General features: G+C 37.5%; 1 protein-coding gene across 3 annotated transcripts in view; it reads left to right on the forward strand.

The window, feature by feature from the left end:
• LOC136441518 (EEIG family member 2-like) overlaps positions 1 to 18,340 on the forward strand; it is a 47,058-nt gene that overhangs the window by 6,465 nt on the left and 22,253 nt on the right. For all 3 annotated transcript variants that reach the window (XM_066437852.1, XM_066437855.1, XM_066437853.1), the window contains exons 2-3: positions 9,943 to 10,063; positions 15,856 to 15,885. In XM_066437852.1, the coding sequence (XP_066293949.1) occupies positions 9,943 to 10,063; positions 15,856 to 15,885 (151 nt within the window). The remainder of the gene's footprint in view (positions 1 to 9,942; positions 10,064 to 15,855; positions 15,886 to 18,340) is intronic.

Below are 18,340 nucleotides of genomic sequence, written 5' to 3' on the forward strand. Positions count from 1 at the left end.
ACTTGTGTTGGCCAGGAGTGGTTTCTAGTGCTGACATGCCTGCTAAAATAATATATGCACCTAATCTCTCTCTACTTAAGCCCCCCCCCCCCCAAACTTATTGAATCATAAGTAGTTTAGGTAGAAGAAAGCTTCACATCATTTTTCTCACAATGTATAAAGAAGTACTGGTCATTTACCAAAGAAAACCTGTACTTCTGTTTATGAAAATGTATCACTAAAATATGTTTAAGTACATGTACAGTACATCAGGTTTTTCATCATAAGCACCTCTCTTTCTTTGTAGCATTATGTCAGTTGTCACTTGTACTTTTTTGTACAAACACAATACATGTAAATGTATGTACTTATATATAGAATAAGCTTAGGATAAGTGAGTACACTGTACAATATTACAGTAACAGTGTACTGAGTGTATGTATTTCCCTTTTTGCTTTGCATAACAAGTGGGAAGAATGTGTATTTTGGCGGTACAGTAATTGCTTTGAAAAATGCAAACAATTTCAAGTGCACAGACCGTGTTTATTTTCTCCTTGTACAGTCATCATAAGCTTCTGTCCACAGAATGAGGCAGAGGGTAATGCTGTTTTGATGGCTAGTGCTTTACGCTGCAATAGTACAAATTGGATTCATCCCATTATATTCCCATACATGTAGCCCCACCCACCTCCGTTAGAACATAAAAATGCAAAATACAAACTGAAAACTCAGCAAAAAACTCCTTTCTCCTTCTACCATGAAACTAAGACCCCGTTCACACTCATTTTTTTCAATCGCGATTGAAGTATAATCGCGATTGAATCGATCCGATCGCGATTGATTTTTTCAGTGTGAACGCTCCCAATCGCGATTGGAACGATCCAAAACGATCCAATCGCGATTGGATTGTAACTACCTCCGGAGGTAGTTTGATTGGATTAATCGCGATCGGATCCAATCCAATCCTATCAAATTTTGAGTGTGAACGCAACTACGATTCATTCCATCGCGATCCGCGGGGATTTCGGCCGGTTCAAGGCTAGGGTCGCAACTTATCACATAAGTAATGTACCAAGTACAATGTTTTCCCACCAATCGTCGCTTCATTCACGCTCTCAGATTGTCCTGTCTACAGCACTTGTCGCGTTCATTACCCGTACTACAGCGAGGCCAATATTATGAATATACAAAAGCCTTCGTCGTTCACGCCTTCTCGCGATCATAGCCCGCCGATTGCGTTCCCTTCCACGGCTACAGAATATTCTCCAGAGATACAAAATCATCAAGAGTTGGGGGACTCCCGCCATTTTGTAGCAAGCGACGCCGAACCTTTGACCTCGTGCTTCAATCGCGGTCGGATCACGGCGTACTTTAATCCACTTGGCGAAAAGCAGTGTGAACGCAAAAGTTTCTTTGCGTTCAATCGCGATCGGATCGAACAATCGCGATTATACTTCAATCGCGATTGAAAAAAATGAGTGTGAACGGGGTCTAAGTCTCTGGGAAAATAACTGAATTTACAGTATTCCCAGCCCTGATCTGCAATGGTGGTAATATGATCTTGTGATATTGTGTTATCTGATACGCTGTTCTAAATGAATGTCCCAGATATTTTAGGATTACATACTGCCATTACTGAGGAACCACAGTGGTGTGTAGTTATTCCTCCCACAACCACACCCTCATGACATACCCATACCCATACTCATGTGATGGATCAGCAGTCCTAAGTGAGGGTCTGCATGGGGGTCCTGATGGACAGGTAATGCTTAAAGGGTGACATTTGCATTAACAACAACACAACCAGACATGTTTGACCTCTTGATGGAAAGAAATTTGTTGAAAACGCTTAACAGTGAATTCATGAATACAATCAACATACTACGTAGAATTAAAGCGATAGATTACACTTACATCTGTATATATATTATAACAAATAATAAACCCACAATGCTCGATGTTGAATTAGAGCGGGCGGCTACGATTTACGGCAAATTCAAGAACGCACTACGCCTCACCGAAAACCATATTCACACCCTCATAAGTCACATGACAAACTGTTACTGCTTTTGAGAAATTACTAAAATTGATATTCCCCATCCAAGCTTAATGGCTAGTAACAGGAATCCCAGGGGATTGCCAATTTGTTGTGTATGATTTAGTGCTGTGAAGAAATTACGAAAGAAAACAATATCTACAGGAGGTGTTATTCCGATGGGTTATGTATTAATTTCAAAGATAAAAATTCATCTTAACATAAAAAAAAGGAATTGTAACCATTACCTTATAAGCTAGCCAGTCAGTTTGCTTTGGTTAGATATTCAGAGAAAATTAATCTCTCTATTTTTTTATTGTAAAAGCTACCTCCTTTCGACTTCTACTGTAAAATTAAGTCCCTATGATAATAAATGAATGTACAGTACTGTCCAGGTGGCACAGTTACTTATCTAATAACATGATGGATTTATCAAGGCTTATCTGTAGTCTCTTGGGTCATGTTAACCTTTCCAACACAATGTTTGCTGCATTCAGGTTAATTTTTAGGTAAGTTGGTTCAAATGACCTGTAAACATTTGATTTAGCAGACAGGTGTATTTTGTTCAACAGATACCACCTGAGTTGTATAAAATAAAATTACTTCTTTGTTTATATATTTGCTACACTGCCTATCATGTTAAGTTATCACAGATTTAATTGGTACCCATTTTCAGAAAAAAATTCAACTAGCACAACTGCACAAAACAATAGCAAGTCTTGAGCTTCCTAAAATCAGGATGTTCTGCTGCAGTACCAAGGACAGATGCTAGGAGGTTAGGAGGTACAAAAACGGGCATCTTTGGGATATTGCAACACCTACCTGCATACTAAATATCAGAAAAATCCAAGGAAAGCAACTGATATTTTCTGTCCACTCAAACTCAAAGTGTTAAAATTTGCATGAGGTTGAACTCTAGAAAGAGAACCAAGACTACTAGTGAACATCTCATCTATATGCTGAACCAGGCGTGAGCGCTGGGTATTGGTTAATATCCTTGAACTTCCCCTGTGAGCTTGTGGCTTTGACAGATGAAACAGGACTGGGGTCCAAAAACTGGGGCAGTGGAGTGGAGAGACAGAATTTGAATCACATTTGAATACAAGGCCAAGGTTTCTCGTACACTGTGAGCGAAAAACCTTATCCTAGGGAGTAGATTCATTCAAATTTGAAAGTGCAGACTGACAAGTAACTGCTAAATATTCTGACCATTGCCAGCCGTGTACATTTTTACCCGCAATTGAAAAATATTTTCTGCTTGCTTCAATTGGAGCCCTGAATCTTGCTCGGAAGACCGTTGAATCGTAAGATTCGTATGTTATCAGCTGTGAGAAGAATAGCTACCATGATCGGTGTGCCCTTTCCTAACAATAGTTCATTGCCCTCACTTAAGGTTCTTTCGGCATGCGTCCTTGTTTGTTACCGAGCTTCTTTGTCATCTAGGTGTGAATACTTTCTTTGAAGTTTGAGTTCGTGAGAGTTGGCAATCAGTTTATTCTTCAGTTCTTGAGGCATTCTTTTCATTTTGTCAGAAGTGATTATCCTTTGGGGAGTTTCGACCAGACGTAACATGACATTTTGTACTGTTAAGAATGTCACAGACAATTTTAGGTCTTTCTGTTCCTGCTAGAAAGGCCTTCATACGTGATGTAATTGTACAGATTTTTTCCTGTACTTTCAAGGCTGGCTTTTCAGCCCAAAATTGGTATCTAGCAATTACGTATACTGACAGTTCATGTATTTTTCCGGGATATTAATCTTGTGGCATAAGTGGAAAGGAGATTTTCGCCATGCTTTAAGTTTCTGATTGATACAGCATAGGTGCCCTCTTACAATGAATTTAAAGATTAAATCAAATAAAAGTTTTTGAATTATCTTTTTCCCTACGAAATCCTTGCTGGCAAAGTTTGTGTTAGTAGTTCTAACCTTGTCCCTTGTTTTCAAATGTTCCAAGAATGCTTGTCATGAATGATGAATACTTGTGCGTGTTGTGTGTACAAGTGAGTATAATGGCCATTGTTAGTGCTCATTCCCAGCTGTCTTCAGATGCACATGTAACGGGGCAGAAACACTTCCATGTAACAGGCGCTCCGCTGGGATTGGTACTTGGCACTACTTGGCATTGAAGTCCGATGCCTGTCACGTATATCATGTACATTATGTATGGTAGAAGCTACGGGAGACACATGGATCGTGGAATGTTTGCAAGTGTTAAATGTTTTATTTTCATGAATACTCCCTTTCAATGTACTTCAGAATCGTTACCTCTAGGAGAGACCTACTAAGTATGATAACCATGTATGATTATTGAGCATTAAAGTTCATTCATAATTACAAAATACAATCTAACGTCAGATACTGAACTAATTGTTTCTCATCTTTTTATTGACTGAGGTTTGGGAAAACATGTCCTTGTCAACACTGTTTATCCTCAGTAAAAATCGAAATACCTTTTTTTTTGGTGCGCAAGTGTTGCATTGATTTGTAAAGTTGTTTCTCAGTTTGTTTCCTGTTTCAAAGGTAACACATTGAGAGCTATTAGATGTTAGTCCATTATATTGATCGTTGGGCATTGTTGGATACTTAGCGCCTCCTTGTTTGACTACAAAGGTGCTAATTACGTAACACCTTTATTCTAATGCTGATTTTTGTCTACTTTGGTATCAAGCTGTGAAATACTATAAACCACTTTGTTTTCGTCTGGGCTTGATTTTGAGTTACTTGTATGATGATAAAGGAGATTTTTGCAGTGTAAGTTTGTGTAGTGTAGACTTGTAAAATAATCAGAAATGCATAGTCTCTCTCTCATAATTTCGCTTCGAAGAAGTTGCCTAAAAATGAATAAAAATGAATAAAAAATCTGCACAAATTAAGATAAAAAACACAGAATTTGTCCAGATTTACAGTTTCAGACTGTAGCATTTGTGAAGGAATAAAAAAATAGACCAATGTACTGAAATTGATGTGTACAAATGTTCATTGAATATTTTGCAAGGACAATGTTTTCATGATTGCCCTCCTGTACTTTAAAAAAAAAATAGAATGACAAAAAACTAAAAAAACAAAAACCTAGAATGCAAAAAGACTGGCATGCACCATCTAGTAGGTGATAAAGTGTATACGTACTTTGTCTGTTTAATAGAGCCATTTTACCAGACATGTTCAGGTTGACGTAGTGGTTTGATCAGGCAGAAAATAGCTTGGCTGCTGAGAATGGGCCCTCATCCAAACATAGTGGGCTCCTCATCTCTGATTTATAACAACTATCCATGTTTTAGTGATGTTTCTGGGATTTGTAATTCATGGTGCCATGTATCATTACGTTAAAGAGATGAATAAAGGAGGAGATGATGAAAGATTTTTGTCATTTTAGTAAATCTATGTATTATAGAATGATATACTTTATTGACAAAATGAAAGTACAGAGGCTTCATAAGGTCTTCTAATCTAAGGTCTTCTAATCTAGAACTTGAGTTATGCTATTTACAGGCAGAGACACACACACTTACACACACATACACACACACACACACACACAAACACATACATGCACACACACAAACACATACACTCACACACACACACACAAACACATACATGCACACACACAAACACATACACTCACACACACACACACACACACAAACACACAAATACTGTTGAGATAAACCTAGATTGTTAGAAATAACTTTCAGAATGTTCTGAAAAGGGTTTTTAAGGACAGAAAACGATTGATAGCCTTGCACGCAAATTTAATCAAAGACGTTGTTCAACCCTGTGGCCTTGGTCTCTAAGATGCGTTTCCAACCCCTAAGGTCATGGTCGGCTGCAGGTAGGAATTAGATTGAAATGCGAGGTAATATTCCCAAGCGGAATTCTGCGATGACTTCTATCGACCGGAGATCCATTCCGTGAGTCCTTGACGTCATTGGGATGGGAACGCTCGTCCCGCGAAGGGTAATAAAACGATAGGACAGATAAGATAGATGCTATGCCTCGAAGCATGATGTGGTTTTTGTGGGGGAGAATTCATATCCATCTGGGCAGTGTATCCCTACGATATGATGCCGCAAAAAATGTATTTTTCAGAAATACAAAATTTCAATACACTGGTGCTGTACCTGTTAATAGATCGGCTTAAACTTAACTTTTGTTAAAAAGAAGCAATTCTATTTGTGTGTGATTTTTTATGGACAAAGATTTTAAGCCTGGGAAAAAGCAGCATCCTTTCTTGTTGAGAGATCCTCTTTCAAGTGTTCTATGCATGAGGTACCAAAAGTCCAAATAAACAGAATTCTGTTTTTGTCATCATTGAAGACCACCCAAGGTTTCTTTCTCAAATTTTTCAGGTACAAAATGTTTTTGACGGTTGCATATACCCCTACGAAAAGTACTCTTTGAGTTTGGTTTGACTTTGAGTCTTTCATGTTGTTATTGTGAATACATAACAAGCATGGGTCAACATTCATTTTTTGGGACAGATTCTCTGCTGCAACTAATTTGAAATTATAGTTACTGTTGTACAGAAAAAAATCATAAAATAAAGTAGAATATCAGCAGAACTTCATTTACCTTGCTGCCTCTCTTCACAAGTAGAAATGTTGAATATGAAATGCTATGTAGAATTAAATATTTAGATATCATTATCGTTTTCTGACACGTTTCTGTCAAGAGTATTCCAGTATTTCGAGCCCTGAAATGTATATAAGATCATGAAGATGTGGTCTCAATTCAAGTTGTTTTTTTTATTTCAACATGGTTTCGCCAAGATTTTGACTGGTACCACTTTATAAAACATGTTGATTCCACAGGTTAGCCAGGTAATCTGCTTAAGTGACCATTACTAAGATTAAGTCATTAAAAATTCATCCCCAGCTCAATAAGAATTTCCCGCGACCGATTGACATGCGGTCGTTTATTGATCGAAACCATCAAGACTTGATCGAAGATCTCGCGTCAACTAATTGCGCCGCTTTATGAAATATCTGAACCGTAATTGGTTTAGATATCGGTGATCTATAACTATTACGATATCTCGGGTTATGGGAAATGGTGCAGTGGGTTTTGTAGGAGGATTACTATGATTTATGTGCCGAGTTCTGTGGTCAGAGTGATTTGGGTTGGGCTATTTGTCCACCATTCAGGCCATACTCAGAAACTGACTTGATTTTATAGATGATATCCTCTGGACACCCCAAAACTGATGTTATTACAGCAGGGCTGTCTCTAGCTTTGATTTCTTTGACCATCCCACTTGTTTAAGTTTATATATCATCGCAGGCCTTGAGCCATTCAGTTGGAATTAGGAAGCCAAGTTGGTAATTTTCTATAGTTAAATCTGTCATTTTAAGCTCAAACGAAAATAAATTTTCATAAAGTCATGAGGTTCAAATTTTTTGCCAGATGGGGTGAAAATTTTGTCCATCCCAACAAGCAAAGGGACAGAGGGACAGGACCTGGAGACAGCCGTCATTAAAAGTGCCATACGGTATTTTGGACCAGCACCTAAAAACGATTTGCGTACCGGTGTGCAGTCCTACCGCTGACCAAACAGTTCTTCTAACACACCGCGTTCAATCACAGTGAAGTGTACGTGGGTCGGGTGAATATAATGCGACCATTAATTTTATCAGGACACTCCAGTGCTAAGATAACACAGAATTTTCCATTAGTTCTACCCTCGCTTAATAGAGTTATCGGCTCAGGGAAGAAAAATGACCAGCGGCAAAATGATTCATCTTCACAAGTCAGTAAACTTTGAATTGAGGTCCCACGCCACTACTGCAAGACGAAGGATAAATCTTTCATGTCAAATTTCAGAAAGATCAATTATCTTTACATTTTCTTATAAACTTCAGGCTTATTCTATCAGGAAAATGATTCATACATTTAAAATGGAACAAGTTAGCACCAAGTATGATGGTACCAGTGATTTTTACAAATACATTTATTTTACGGGACTTAATTTTGTGGTAGGAATACAGTATTATGTATTTTTTTACTTCCCGATTTTGCTGCAACATAATACAAATCATGTACCTAAAGTTTGTTACCTAAAGAAATCAATTTGTCAGTAAGCTAGAAAAATATATAAGGCATACTGTGTAGTAGTAAACTTAGTAATGTCACATTCCAGATTTGATGGACTTTCTTTGATCTTTAACAGGTGGTTGATATCACCAGGTGTAGAATTATATACCTCAGTTTTACCTCCATGTCAAAGTGATTGGGTTTGCCCACACACAGTTAAACACATTCATCTGTGTGTATGGCTAGGATCACTGTTTCTGTTTATAGTAACAACATGGAGCTGTTGAAGTGACAGTTAACAAGTACAACTGTGCCTTGTCTGTAGACACTGGAGTGGTAAGAAGTTGACTCCTGAGGTTCTGTAGTGTGTATATCTAAACAATCAAAGTTCCCATGGCTGTAGAGAGAGTGCTTACATCTGATTCTAAACAGTCGTAAATCTGTTTAAAAAGTCACAATTGCCCAAGTAGACCAGTCAGGACTGGTCACTGAACAGGATTTTTAATGCTTGTGTCAGTTGGGAAAACTATCCAATGGACAACCAACAAAAACTGGTCACATTGAAAAGGTGCTTGTTATGTAGAGGTGGTCAGATTAGACATATTTATGCCATGTTTTAAGTTTTAACAGTTCAAACAATTCTGTAGTACTGTGGTAATGAATTGGAGACACATATTCACCATTTCAAAAATTCAAAACGATACAAGGAAAATGTGGTTTTCTTTCGTGGAACTTTTATTTGTATTCCTTTTGAAGGTAGCAAAAATCCTCAGGCAGAATTGAAAAAGAAAGGCCAAGTCTCGTGTGTGTTTTGAATAAATCAATATAAGGCATTCAGTAGTCCAGAAACAAATCACATATCAGACACGAAACACCTGAGCCGGAATATAAACTCAAATCCCTTCAGGCTCGCACAGTAGATACTGTGAGTTCAGTTTTTTATTTGTGGGGACTTGTATAATTTCTTCTAGTAGGAGGCGAAAGGTGGTTTTTGCCCTGTCCTAACATTGGTGTCGAAACAATTCTGTTTTAATTGTACAGTGAGGAATATGCTCATGAGCGAGATGCATATTCAAGGTGCCATGTTCTTGCTGTAGAAGGGTCACAGTGAAAGTCACAAAAATGAAACCATAGGAAACATTTCAAGTTTTGCTGTATTTCTTTCTGTATACCTACATTTTGAGCCCCGCATAACCTTGTGTAAGAGATAAACGAAATTTGAAAGTACATGCAATTATTTACTAATAAGATTAATCTGAACTTTTAGCTTTTTATAAAACTAAAGTTGAAAAATTACATGGGATGCTCATGATCAGTCTGTTCATTAAGTCCCGTGATCCTTTCCTAATTTGGTCCATGTAAAGATAATCAATGCTTGTCTATAAATACTACTTCGTTAAGTGCTTTCTTAATGAAGATAAACGTACCCTTAATTCTACAACCAAAGTCCATTATGTATTAATTAAGACATCAATGAATTAGGTCAAAGATTTTTAAGCATATTAATGAGGATTTTCAGGAATATGTATTTTTAGTGCCCTTTGCATTTAGGAGTATTTCTTTTTTTGTATTCAAATCAGTAAGATCCAACTTTTGCTAGTTTAAGGTTCAAATTTTGTAAGATTTTCGCAGTAGAAAGAAAAGGAGATATTTTATTTAGTGTCAGATATTGACTATTTCAAACAAGTTACGTGTAACTTTTTAAGTGAGTGAGTAAGTTCGAGTGTGAGTGAGAGTGAGCAAGCGAGTGATTGAAAGTGAGTGAGTGGGTGAATGAGTGAAAATTAAAGCTAAAAGACTGCCACATGTACATTATAACTGGTCAAGTAACTTAGTAATAAAATATCTATTACAGATATTGTTCACAGACAACATGTTTTCCTTTTATTTCCCTCCAGGGAGGAAGTGTCAGAACACTGCGTCAGATGGAACAACAAGTTCAAGTTTGCCTGTAAGATGATGGCCAACGCTGCCACGGGCATCCTGGACCCCTGTATCTGTAGGGTATCTGTCAGAAAGGTAAGATATCACCATTATAAATATATTTGTATATTCCTTTTTCATCAGTGTGGTGGGCTCTTTCCTTGCTTGAGGTGTGGCTCTCCTCAAAATGAGTCAAACATGAAACCTCCTTCCGAAAATAATTTCATCAGGTTGGTAGAAAAAGGAGATTCTTTTTACAAACCTGAGGTAATCTCACCTGCTAACGTTTCGATGTCTATCAGACACCTTCATCGGCTATTTATAGTGGTGAGAAGCAGTACTCCAGTCAGAAGCTCTGAAATGAAGAAGGTGTCTGATAGACATCGTAACGTTAGCAGGTGAGATTACCTGGTTGTGTAAAAAGAATCTCCTATATCCTATGAAACCTCCTGCTTCACATCCCATCTAAATGCCGGCTCCACAGGACAGCTGTTCACATGAGAGTGTTGTTTTAATCACCACTTGTATGGAAGTAAGTTACCGCTGTTTTAGTAAGCACAGGTGCTACACTTCAGCGTACACAAAAGAAGGAAGGGACACAGCGCTCTAGCGCTAGCGGTTGGTTTATCGACTTCAAACCCTATCCCGCTAACTCAATCTATATCATGGAAAGCAATTTTCAATTTGGTGTCCACTTTGCAGACAAGTAGCGATGTTTGTGTACATCAAAGTCAGAAGGGTGTGGCACACTGCTCTCTAGCGGTCGGTCTTTTGACTTCAAACCCTACCCCGCTAACTCAATGTACATTGTGGTGGTTTTGTATAGGATGTCCACTTCGTGTGCAAGTAGGGATGTTTGCACACTCAAAAGAAAGGAGGGTGTGACACACAACACGTACTCTGGCATTCCGTTTATCGACTTCAAACCCTACCCCGCTAACTCAATTTTTGTCGTCAACTTGGTTTTAAGTAGGGCATCCTGGTTATATTACAATGTTTCATTCAACAGTCAAAGGAAGCTCTAGAACTTCAACTAGCAGATGAATGCAGTCGTTTCTTTCTATGAATATAAAGTACTACCTCCACAGTACAAATAAGTCGTATTGGCAATGTTCCAAATTATCTGCTACTTTTTGTTCAAAGAAAACTACTCATATGGGAGCAGTGTCAAATTATTATATTCCCCTTCCAGTGGGAAGGGGGATATACTGTTTTTGCTTGCCTGTTCTTCTTCTTCTTCTTCTTCTTCTTCTTCTTCTGCCAAAAACCAAGTAGATGTGCGGTGGTAGCTCTACTAATGATGTTGCAGAAAGTTATATGTACTATATGTAACATGGTGCTGATGTTATATTTGAGATGTAGGTACCTATAGGAAAGGTGAATACACCTGGCAATAAATTATGCTAATGAGGACCTAATTTGCATAATCTATGCATAATCTTGTATTTCCTTTACCGTAAAAGCTGCGGATGTCATCTTTGAGATGTAGGTACCTTTAGGAAAGGTGAACACACCTGGCCATAAATTATGCTAATGAGGACCTCATTTGCATAATTAATGCATAAACTTGTATTTCCCTTGCCGTAAAAGCTGCAGATGTCATATTTGAGATGTAGGTACCTTTAGGAAAGGTGAACACACCTGGCCATAAATTATGCTAATGAGGACCTCATTTGCATAATTTATGCATAAACTTGTATTTCCCTTGCCGTAAAAGCTGCAGATGTCATATTTGAGATGTAGGTACCTTTAGGAAAGGTGAACACACCTGGCCATGAATTATGCTAATGAGGACCTCATTTGCATAATTTATGCAGAAACTTGTATTTTCCTTGCCGTAAAAGCTGTGGATGTTATATTTGAGTTGTAGGTACCTTCAGGAAAGGTGAATACATCTGGCCATAAATTATGCTAATGAGGACCTCATTTGCATAGTTTACGCATAAACTTGTATTCCCCATACCATGAAAGCTACGGATATCATATTTGAGATGTAGGTACCTTTAGGAAAGGCGAAAACACCTGGCCATAAATTATGCTAATGAGGGCCTCATTTGCATAATTTATACATATCCCTTACCGCGAAGGCTACGGATGTCGTATTTCAGATGTAGGTACCTTTAGGAAAGGTGAGCACACCTGTCTATAAATTATGCTAATGCGGACCTCATTTGCATAATCTAGGCATCAACTTGTATTTCCCTTACCTAAAGGCTACGAATGTCATATTTCAGATGTAGGTACCATTAGGAAAGGTGAATACACCTGACCATAAATTATGCTATTGCAGACCTCGTTCGCATAATATATGCAGAAACTTCATAATACCATTACAGTCAATGCTAAGGATGTCATATTTCAGGTGTAGGTAATGGAAGGGGAATATCCTACATTTTCCTGAAAATGTTGCCTTTCTAGTTTGCTATCTTTTGTGTAGATTATACAACATTACCAAAGACAGGAGTTGTTTATTAACTCAAATTGAATGTTTTTCAATTCACAGTGCTTTTGCTTGTGGCTGGAAATAAAATGCTACCTTTACTGTGCAAACAGTCTATTGATAATGTGCTGAATTATCTGCTACCTTTTGTTCAAAGAAAACAAATCATATCAAAGGTGCAGTTATCCATTAACTCAAACTTTAGCCTAATCCAGTGGGTGGACATCCTGAGCTCATGTTTCAGTTCGGGTCAAAGGAGTGGGTTGACTCTAAACAGTTCAGAGTGCTTCAAAGGACAGAGTGTGTAGCTAGAGTTGGGTGCAAGGAAACGATTACAGGCTGACTTTGCCCAATTGTAAACATTTCAGTCGATAATGAGGCCAAAGTTCTCCATAATGTCTGTTGGCAGTCTTTTTATTGGATGAATGCATCAAATGTTTTGAAACATTCCAAAATATCAGGAATTCTACTAGCGATTTTTGTCCTTAATATTCCTTCAATGTCCATATTCCAAATTGTCTTTCAAAAAGCAAAGTAGACATTGACTAATTTTCTAAGAATCCACTTAGTTTGGTGGATTTGTGTTCACACATGTAACTGTTACCACAATTTTTTTCACAATCTTCTTTTTGTATCCCCACATCATATAAATCTTGCCTTTAGACCTTAAAAATTTATCTGACGAGCTTTGTTGACACTGTTGCCATGGCAACAGAAGGTTAGGGCGACCTCTAGGGCAAACTTCACAAAGTCAGTGTCCGAATCAGCAAAATTTATGAACAAACATTCCACGCATTCTGCTTACTCGGTAAACAGGTTAAAGGTCTGTAGATAGCGCTGGGCAATCTCTGTCACAAAGGAAAAATCTTTCTCATTCAGTCCTGGGGCTTAGCATAGCTGAGGTTAAGTCAACAAGGTTACAATAAAGGTAGGGCTGCTGACTAAATAGTTACTGTAGTTCTTTAAATGTTTGCGGCGGCTTTATTTTTGTGACGATCGTGCCACAGAGAAACCGTGACATCAGGGATATGTGTTTTAGTTATATTACTTACTGTAGTACAGTTAGTTTTTAGCCGTAAAGTTAAACACCAGAGAAATTTCCTTTCTTAGACTTCGGCAAATTGAAGTCCCTGCGAAAATGAATGAATTTAACAGTATAACTTGTATATAGATACAGGCATCTATACTGGAGTCAGGACACGCTCTGGTTTATCTGTGTCGGATTCGCCAAGACGAGACCGTTGCCATGGGAGATGGCAGAGACACGCCTCCAGAATGTGGGGGCGTCGTCTGTAAATTAAACCTTCGGTACACCTGGGTTACTTTAGCACAGCCTCTAGTCTTTGTTGGTTCAACAGAATAATGGAGAATGATCTTTGGTCGAAATACCATGAATGTGTGTTATTTAGGTCATTTTCCTATAATTGGACAGAAAATTGTTGTGACTTGTAGTTGGACTTAGAAATGACTCTGAGCATAGATGAGGTAAATAAGTCAACAAGGTTTCAATAAGGGTTCGGCTGCTGACTACATATTCACTGTAGATTTTTAAATGTTTGCAGTGTTTGAATTTTTGTGACAACCTTGCCACTGAGAAACGTCTAAAAGCACTTTTAAGTGCATTTTGTCAAGAGTTATTTCAATACATTAGCCTTCTCCTTGCTACCTATAGCTAACCCATGTAATCAATACAATCTTGGTACCAAGCGGCTACCCTAACAGACTGAAGGTTACAGAAATGTACATGAACAGTTCAGACATTGCTGCCCAGTACTTCTCTCTTTGATGTTTGGGTCCTGTTTTTACTGCTTCAGCATTTGAAGCATTTTTTCTTTGGAGAAATACATGTCAAATAAATCCAGATAGAAAGCACTTTGAGTTTGTACAAAGTCTGTATGATATGATTCTATTTTTTCAAATATGTATTTGGCATATAGTCTCAATCATTCATAAACTCTTTGATCATGGCATTTTTCCTTTTTGGATGCTTCAAATCATCAAAGTGATATACAGTACATTGCAGTTGATTTTGACTGTTGCCTGCTTTGCTGGCTGCACTCAAGAGACTGGCGATGTGCGTCAGAGAAGCATTGTGCTACCTTTTGAAGTTCTCTCCGCTCAGATAGCGACTCTGACATTAAAGATTGGAGGCTCTTTGATCTGCAGCACTGAGCACCTTCAAAGAAGACGGATCATTGCCGACCCAGCGGCTGAACAAAAAATTGAATTCAACAGTCCTTCATATCAGCGTATAATGTTAAAATGAGGAATATGAGAATTCAAGGAATATGAGAATTCAAGGAATTTACCTGAAATTGCAATAGAATTTCAGGTGAAGGTACATGTAGGGTTGTCTTCAGCTTTAGATTTCATTCAGACTCAGTCACTGTTTAATTAGGAGCCCATGCATGTTGTTGATTTTTGCTGTTCAACTGTCATTTGAAGCTTATGAAAAATTTTATGTCATAAATTTTCAGATTTTTGGATGGACTGCAAAATGTTAGTCCATTCCACTACCACCAAGTACAAGTGGATTTCAAAAGTGAGATTCAGTATCTGATTCATGGTTTCACTCTTGCTAGTTATGGTTATGTTAATTGCCATTTGATTTGGCTCATTTAACAAAATTAAACCCCCATATTGTTCCCTCATTCAGCTTAAATGTTTGCAGAGTTTTTATTACAGATTTTCATTGCGTTACTCACTGTGTAATACAGAATTGTTACATGCAAACTAAAAACACCGCGAAAGCCTCCTTTCCCCTCCTTCTGCAGAATTAAGTCCCTGCAAAAATAAATGAATTCACAGTTCTATATTTTCAAATTTTCAAAAGGTCTTAGTTTGCACTTTTTCGATGGGAAGAATAACAAATTAGGCTCCTATCTGATTGATCATCAGGGTACTCAATCTTTACCATTATTTTTATCTTCCCTTTTCCAAACCTTTTGTTATGTGAAACACAGACAATTGTGTGTTCATCTCTGTCTATTATGGTGTCGTAGCATTTTCAAAGAGTGATGTCATCCTTCACCCTCGGGCTAAAACAATTACCCGCTTATTCATGTGTTTGTTCCCAAAGCCAGGTGTTACTTTTAGTAGGGTGAATCTGTCAAGTAAATGCTAAAATCAGAGAGTACAAACATACATTATACACGGTGGATTATGAACATTTATTATTAGAAGTGGAACAAATGTCCATACATGTTTTATGTTTTAAAGGCTGGACAGTCTTAAAACACCACGGTAAAAGTTGCTGATGAGGTGATTTTCCTTTGTCTTCATTTCTGAGGACAGCTGCCCCAAGGATAGAATTAATGCTTCAAAACAACAATAAATAGATCCTATTTTAAGATAAGATTCTTAGGTACTAATTGCGATTATATCTCTTTGTTTGAGTAGATTTAAAAAAAAGTTAACTAAAACCTTGACTGTTTGTGTGTTTCTGCAGGAAGTGAAAGGTGGGAAGACATTTACGAAGGTAGGTCTGAGACTTGTCTGTCATTGGACATCCATGTCTTCTTATATAAGTTATAGAAGTTCACAGTGTCAAGTGAACAGTTTTGTTTATTATCGTTGTCATTTGCTCTGAATAATGTGACTTTGTGTTTTATTATTGTATAAACCAACATCTTATAGATCTTCCTCCAGTGTATTTTGTTAGAAGATAGTGAAATGACTAAATAAATATTGCTTGGGACATCTCAAGCAACTGTTACATTTTAGTATAATTACATTTACAGTCAAACCTGTTCCAATGACCTCTACACATGAAGGACAACTTGTCCAATGTGACCACTAATTTTGGTGGTCCTTTAGATAATTTTTCTATTGACACAAGCCTTAAGAATCCTAGGCCTGTCTTTTTATTTATTTATTTATTTATTAAACTTCACAGAATGAAATCTGAGAGGATTAATGCATCCTTTTAGTGACCCTCTGTTGAGAAAGTGGACCAAATTTTATCAGTCTCTTAACTTAAGTGGTCTTCTTGGGCAGTTTTGACTGTGTGCATGTTTCAAAGTTTTACATGTAGCTTGCATACAGTATTATACATTGATTTTATACATGTACAGCGATGGATTTAACAGACTGTACTGTCTGTATTTTGCTGCCCATGAGCTTTCCCGTTCTGATAGTTAACCGATAATGAACTTGCTATCGCTGCAAACACACTGTACAGATTTATGTACTGGGTTTTATGGAGAGTCCATCAAGCTGTGAGACTGAAAGCTACACACTAAACCACCATTTTCTTTGTTGTTGTGGTGCAACAGCGCCCCCTATAGTAGAACTGCAGCATTTTTGGGTGTATGATTTTAGGAAAAGTGGCCGTTTTGTAATCATGACAAAAAGGCATAAAAACCTCTGGGGCAAAAAAACGAGACCTTTTCATGCAATTTTATGAGTGTTTCAACTATTATTTCCCTATGAAAGTAACAATAAAACTATCAACGTTTATTTGAGCCATTTTTTGAGACATTAACGTCAAATTTAATGGCCACTTTACCAAAGCCTAATTCCGTGGCCATTTATGTAAGCTCAATTTCATAGCCACTTCTCCTTTTATATGAGCAATAAGGGCTTTTATGCAAGTTTTTGTGGTGGTTTTAGGAGGGACATGGAAAACTTAAGGACCCTTTAAAGACCCACTATGTAGTTTTAGGCCAATACAGAAAGTAGATTTTCCTACTGTTTCTTTGCATAGCAAGCTTTATCAACTCTATAGAATTGCTAACAGATATTCAGGAAGGGAGGTTACAACATCACTGCACCATACCAACAACTTTAAAAAACTGTTATCCTCCATCCAAAACAACAATGTTGTTGTTTATCTACTATTGAGGTGGTGTCCGGGAGTTTTTGTTTTGTTTTTGTGCAGTTCACAAATACCAAAAATAGACGAAATAATGAAGAAAATATGCTGAAAAGGGGTTGTACATGTCAGTACCTGCCATTAACATTAAGATTTGTTCACAAGAATATTTTCAATTTCTGCGCCAAAATCCTACATAGTGGGCCTTTAAACTTCTTGAGATATATATTTATAGATATCCAGGTCACCAAGATATCTGTAGAATTCGCCGTTTTATCGTTCCTCGTACAATGGCATGTTGACTGTATTACTGAATTTCGCTGTCCACAATGGACAGAAAATTTCTCCCAAACATGTGAAAGTTTACAATGACAGTTTTATCATGTTGATGTTACCTTGCCACAAAATTAAAATAAATCCATTTAAAATTTGTCCCTTAAAAAACCCGTAAAATAGCATTTTAGACTAGAGCTTTGAAATTTTCTATTAGAGCAGATTTCCTTTAGGAACCTGTGCCTTCTACACTCGGCACAGAGCTTTACTCTGTCAAAGTAAGAGCCCTAAGGCCTGCCAGCAGCTGGATTTTGTCACTTCTTCTGCCAATACCTCATGAGACAACACAGTATCTATGCAAGGAGCTATGATATATCATATGTATGTATACACCCTGGATCAGGTAACCAGGGGCCATAGCAAGGGGGAGATTCCTACAGTTATTTCTAGTAACTTCTCATATTCCAAAGAAAATATTTTGTGCTGGAATATCTCCATCAATACATGTATGTAAAAGCGTAAGGGTATCATCTTACTAATGATGATGAATATCATTGTTTATGACAATTTGGTAATTATTGTCAAATGATAGCTGTCGTTTGCAATGCCGCTTTGAGCAGGCTTATTCATGGTCTCATTTTTTGTAATAGTAGAAGCCAGGATCACACGTCTTCAAGTCTTCTGCTTATCACTGTTTTGCACCTTGAGTTTTCCATGTGCTTGGTCACGGTCAAGTCTTAGTAATAGCTAACATGGATCGTTATAGGCTTTGCATTTGTATGTGTGTTTCAAGAATGGATTCTAGATATTCTATGATATCTGGAAACACATTTGAAAGGCTTTCACC

Source organism: Branchiostoma lanceolatum, chromosome 9, assembly GCF_035083965.1.
Source record: "Branchiostoma lanceolatum isolate klBraLanc5 chromosome 9, klBraLanc5.hap2, whole genome shotgun sequence".
In the NCBI taxonomy this organism is placed as follows: domain Eukaryota; kingdom Metazoa; phylum Chordata; class Leptocardii; order Amphioxiformes; family Branchiostomatidae; genus Branchiostoma; species Branchiostoma lanceolatum.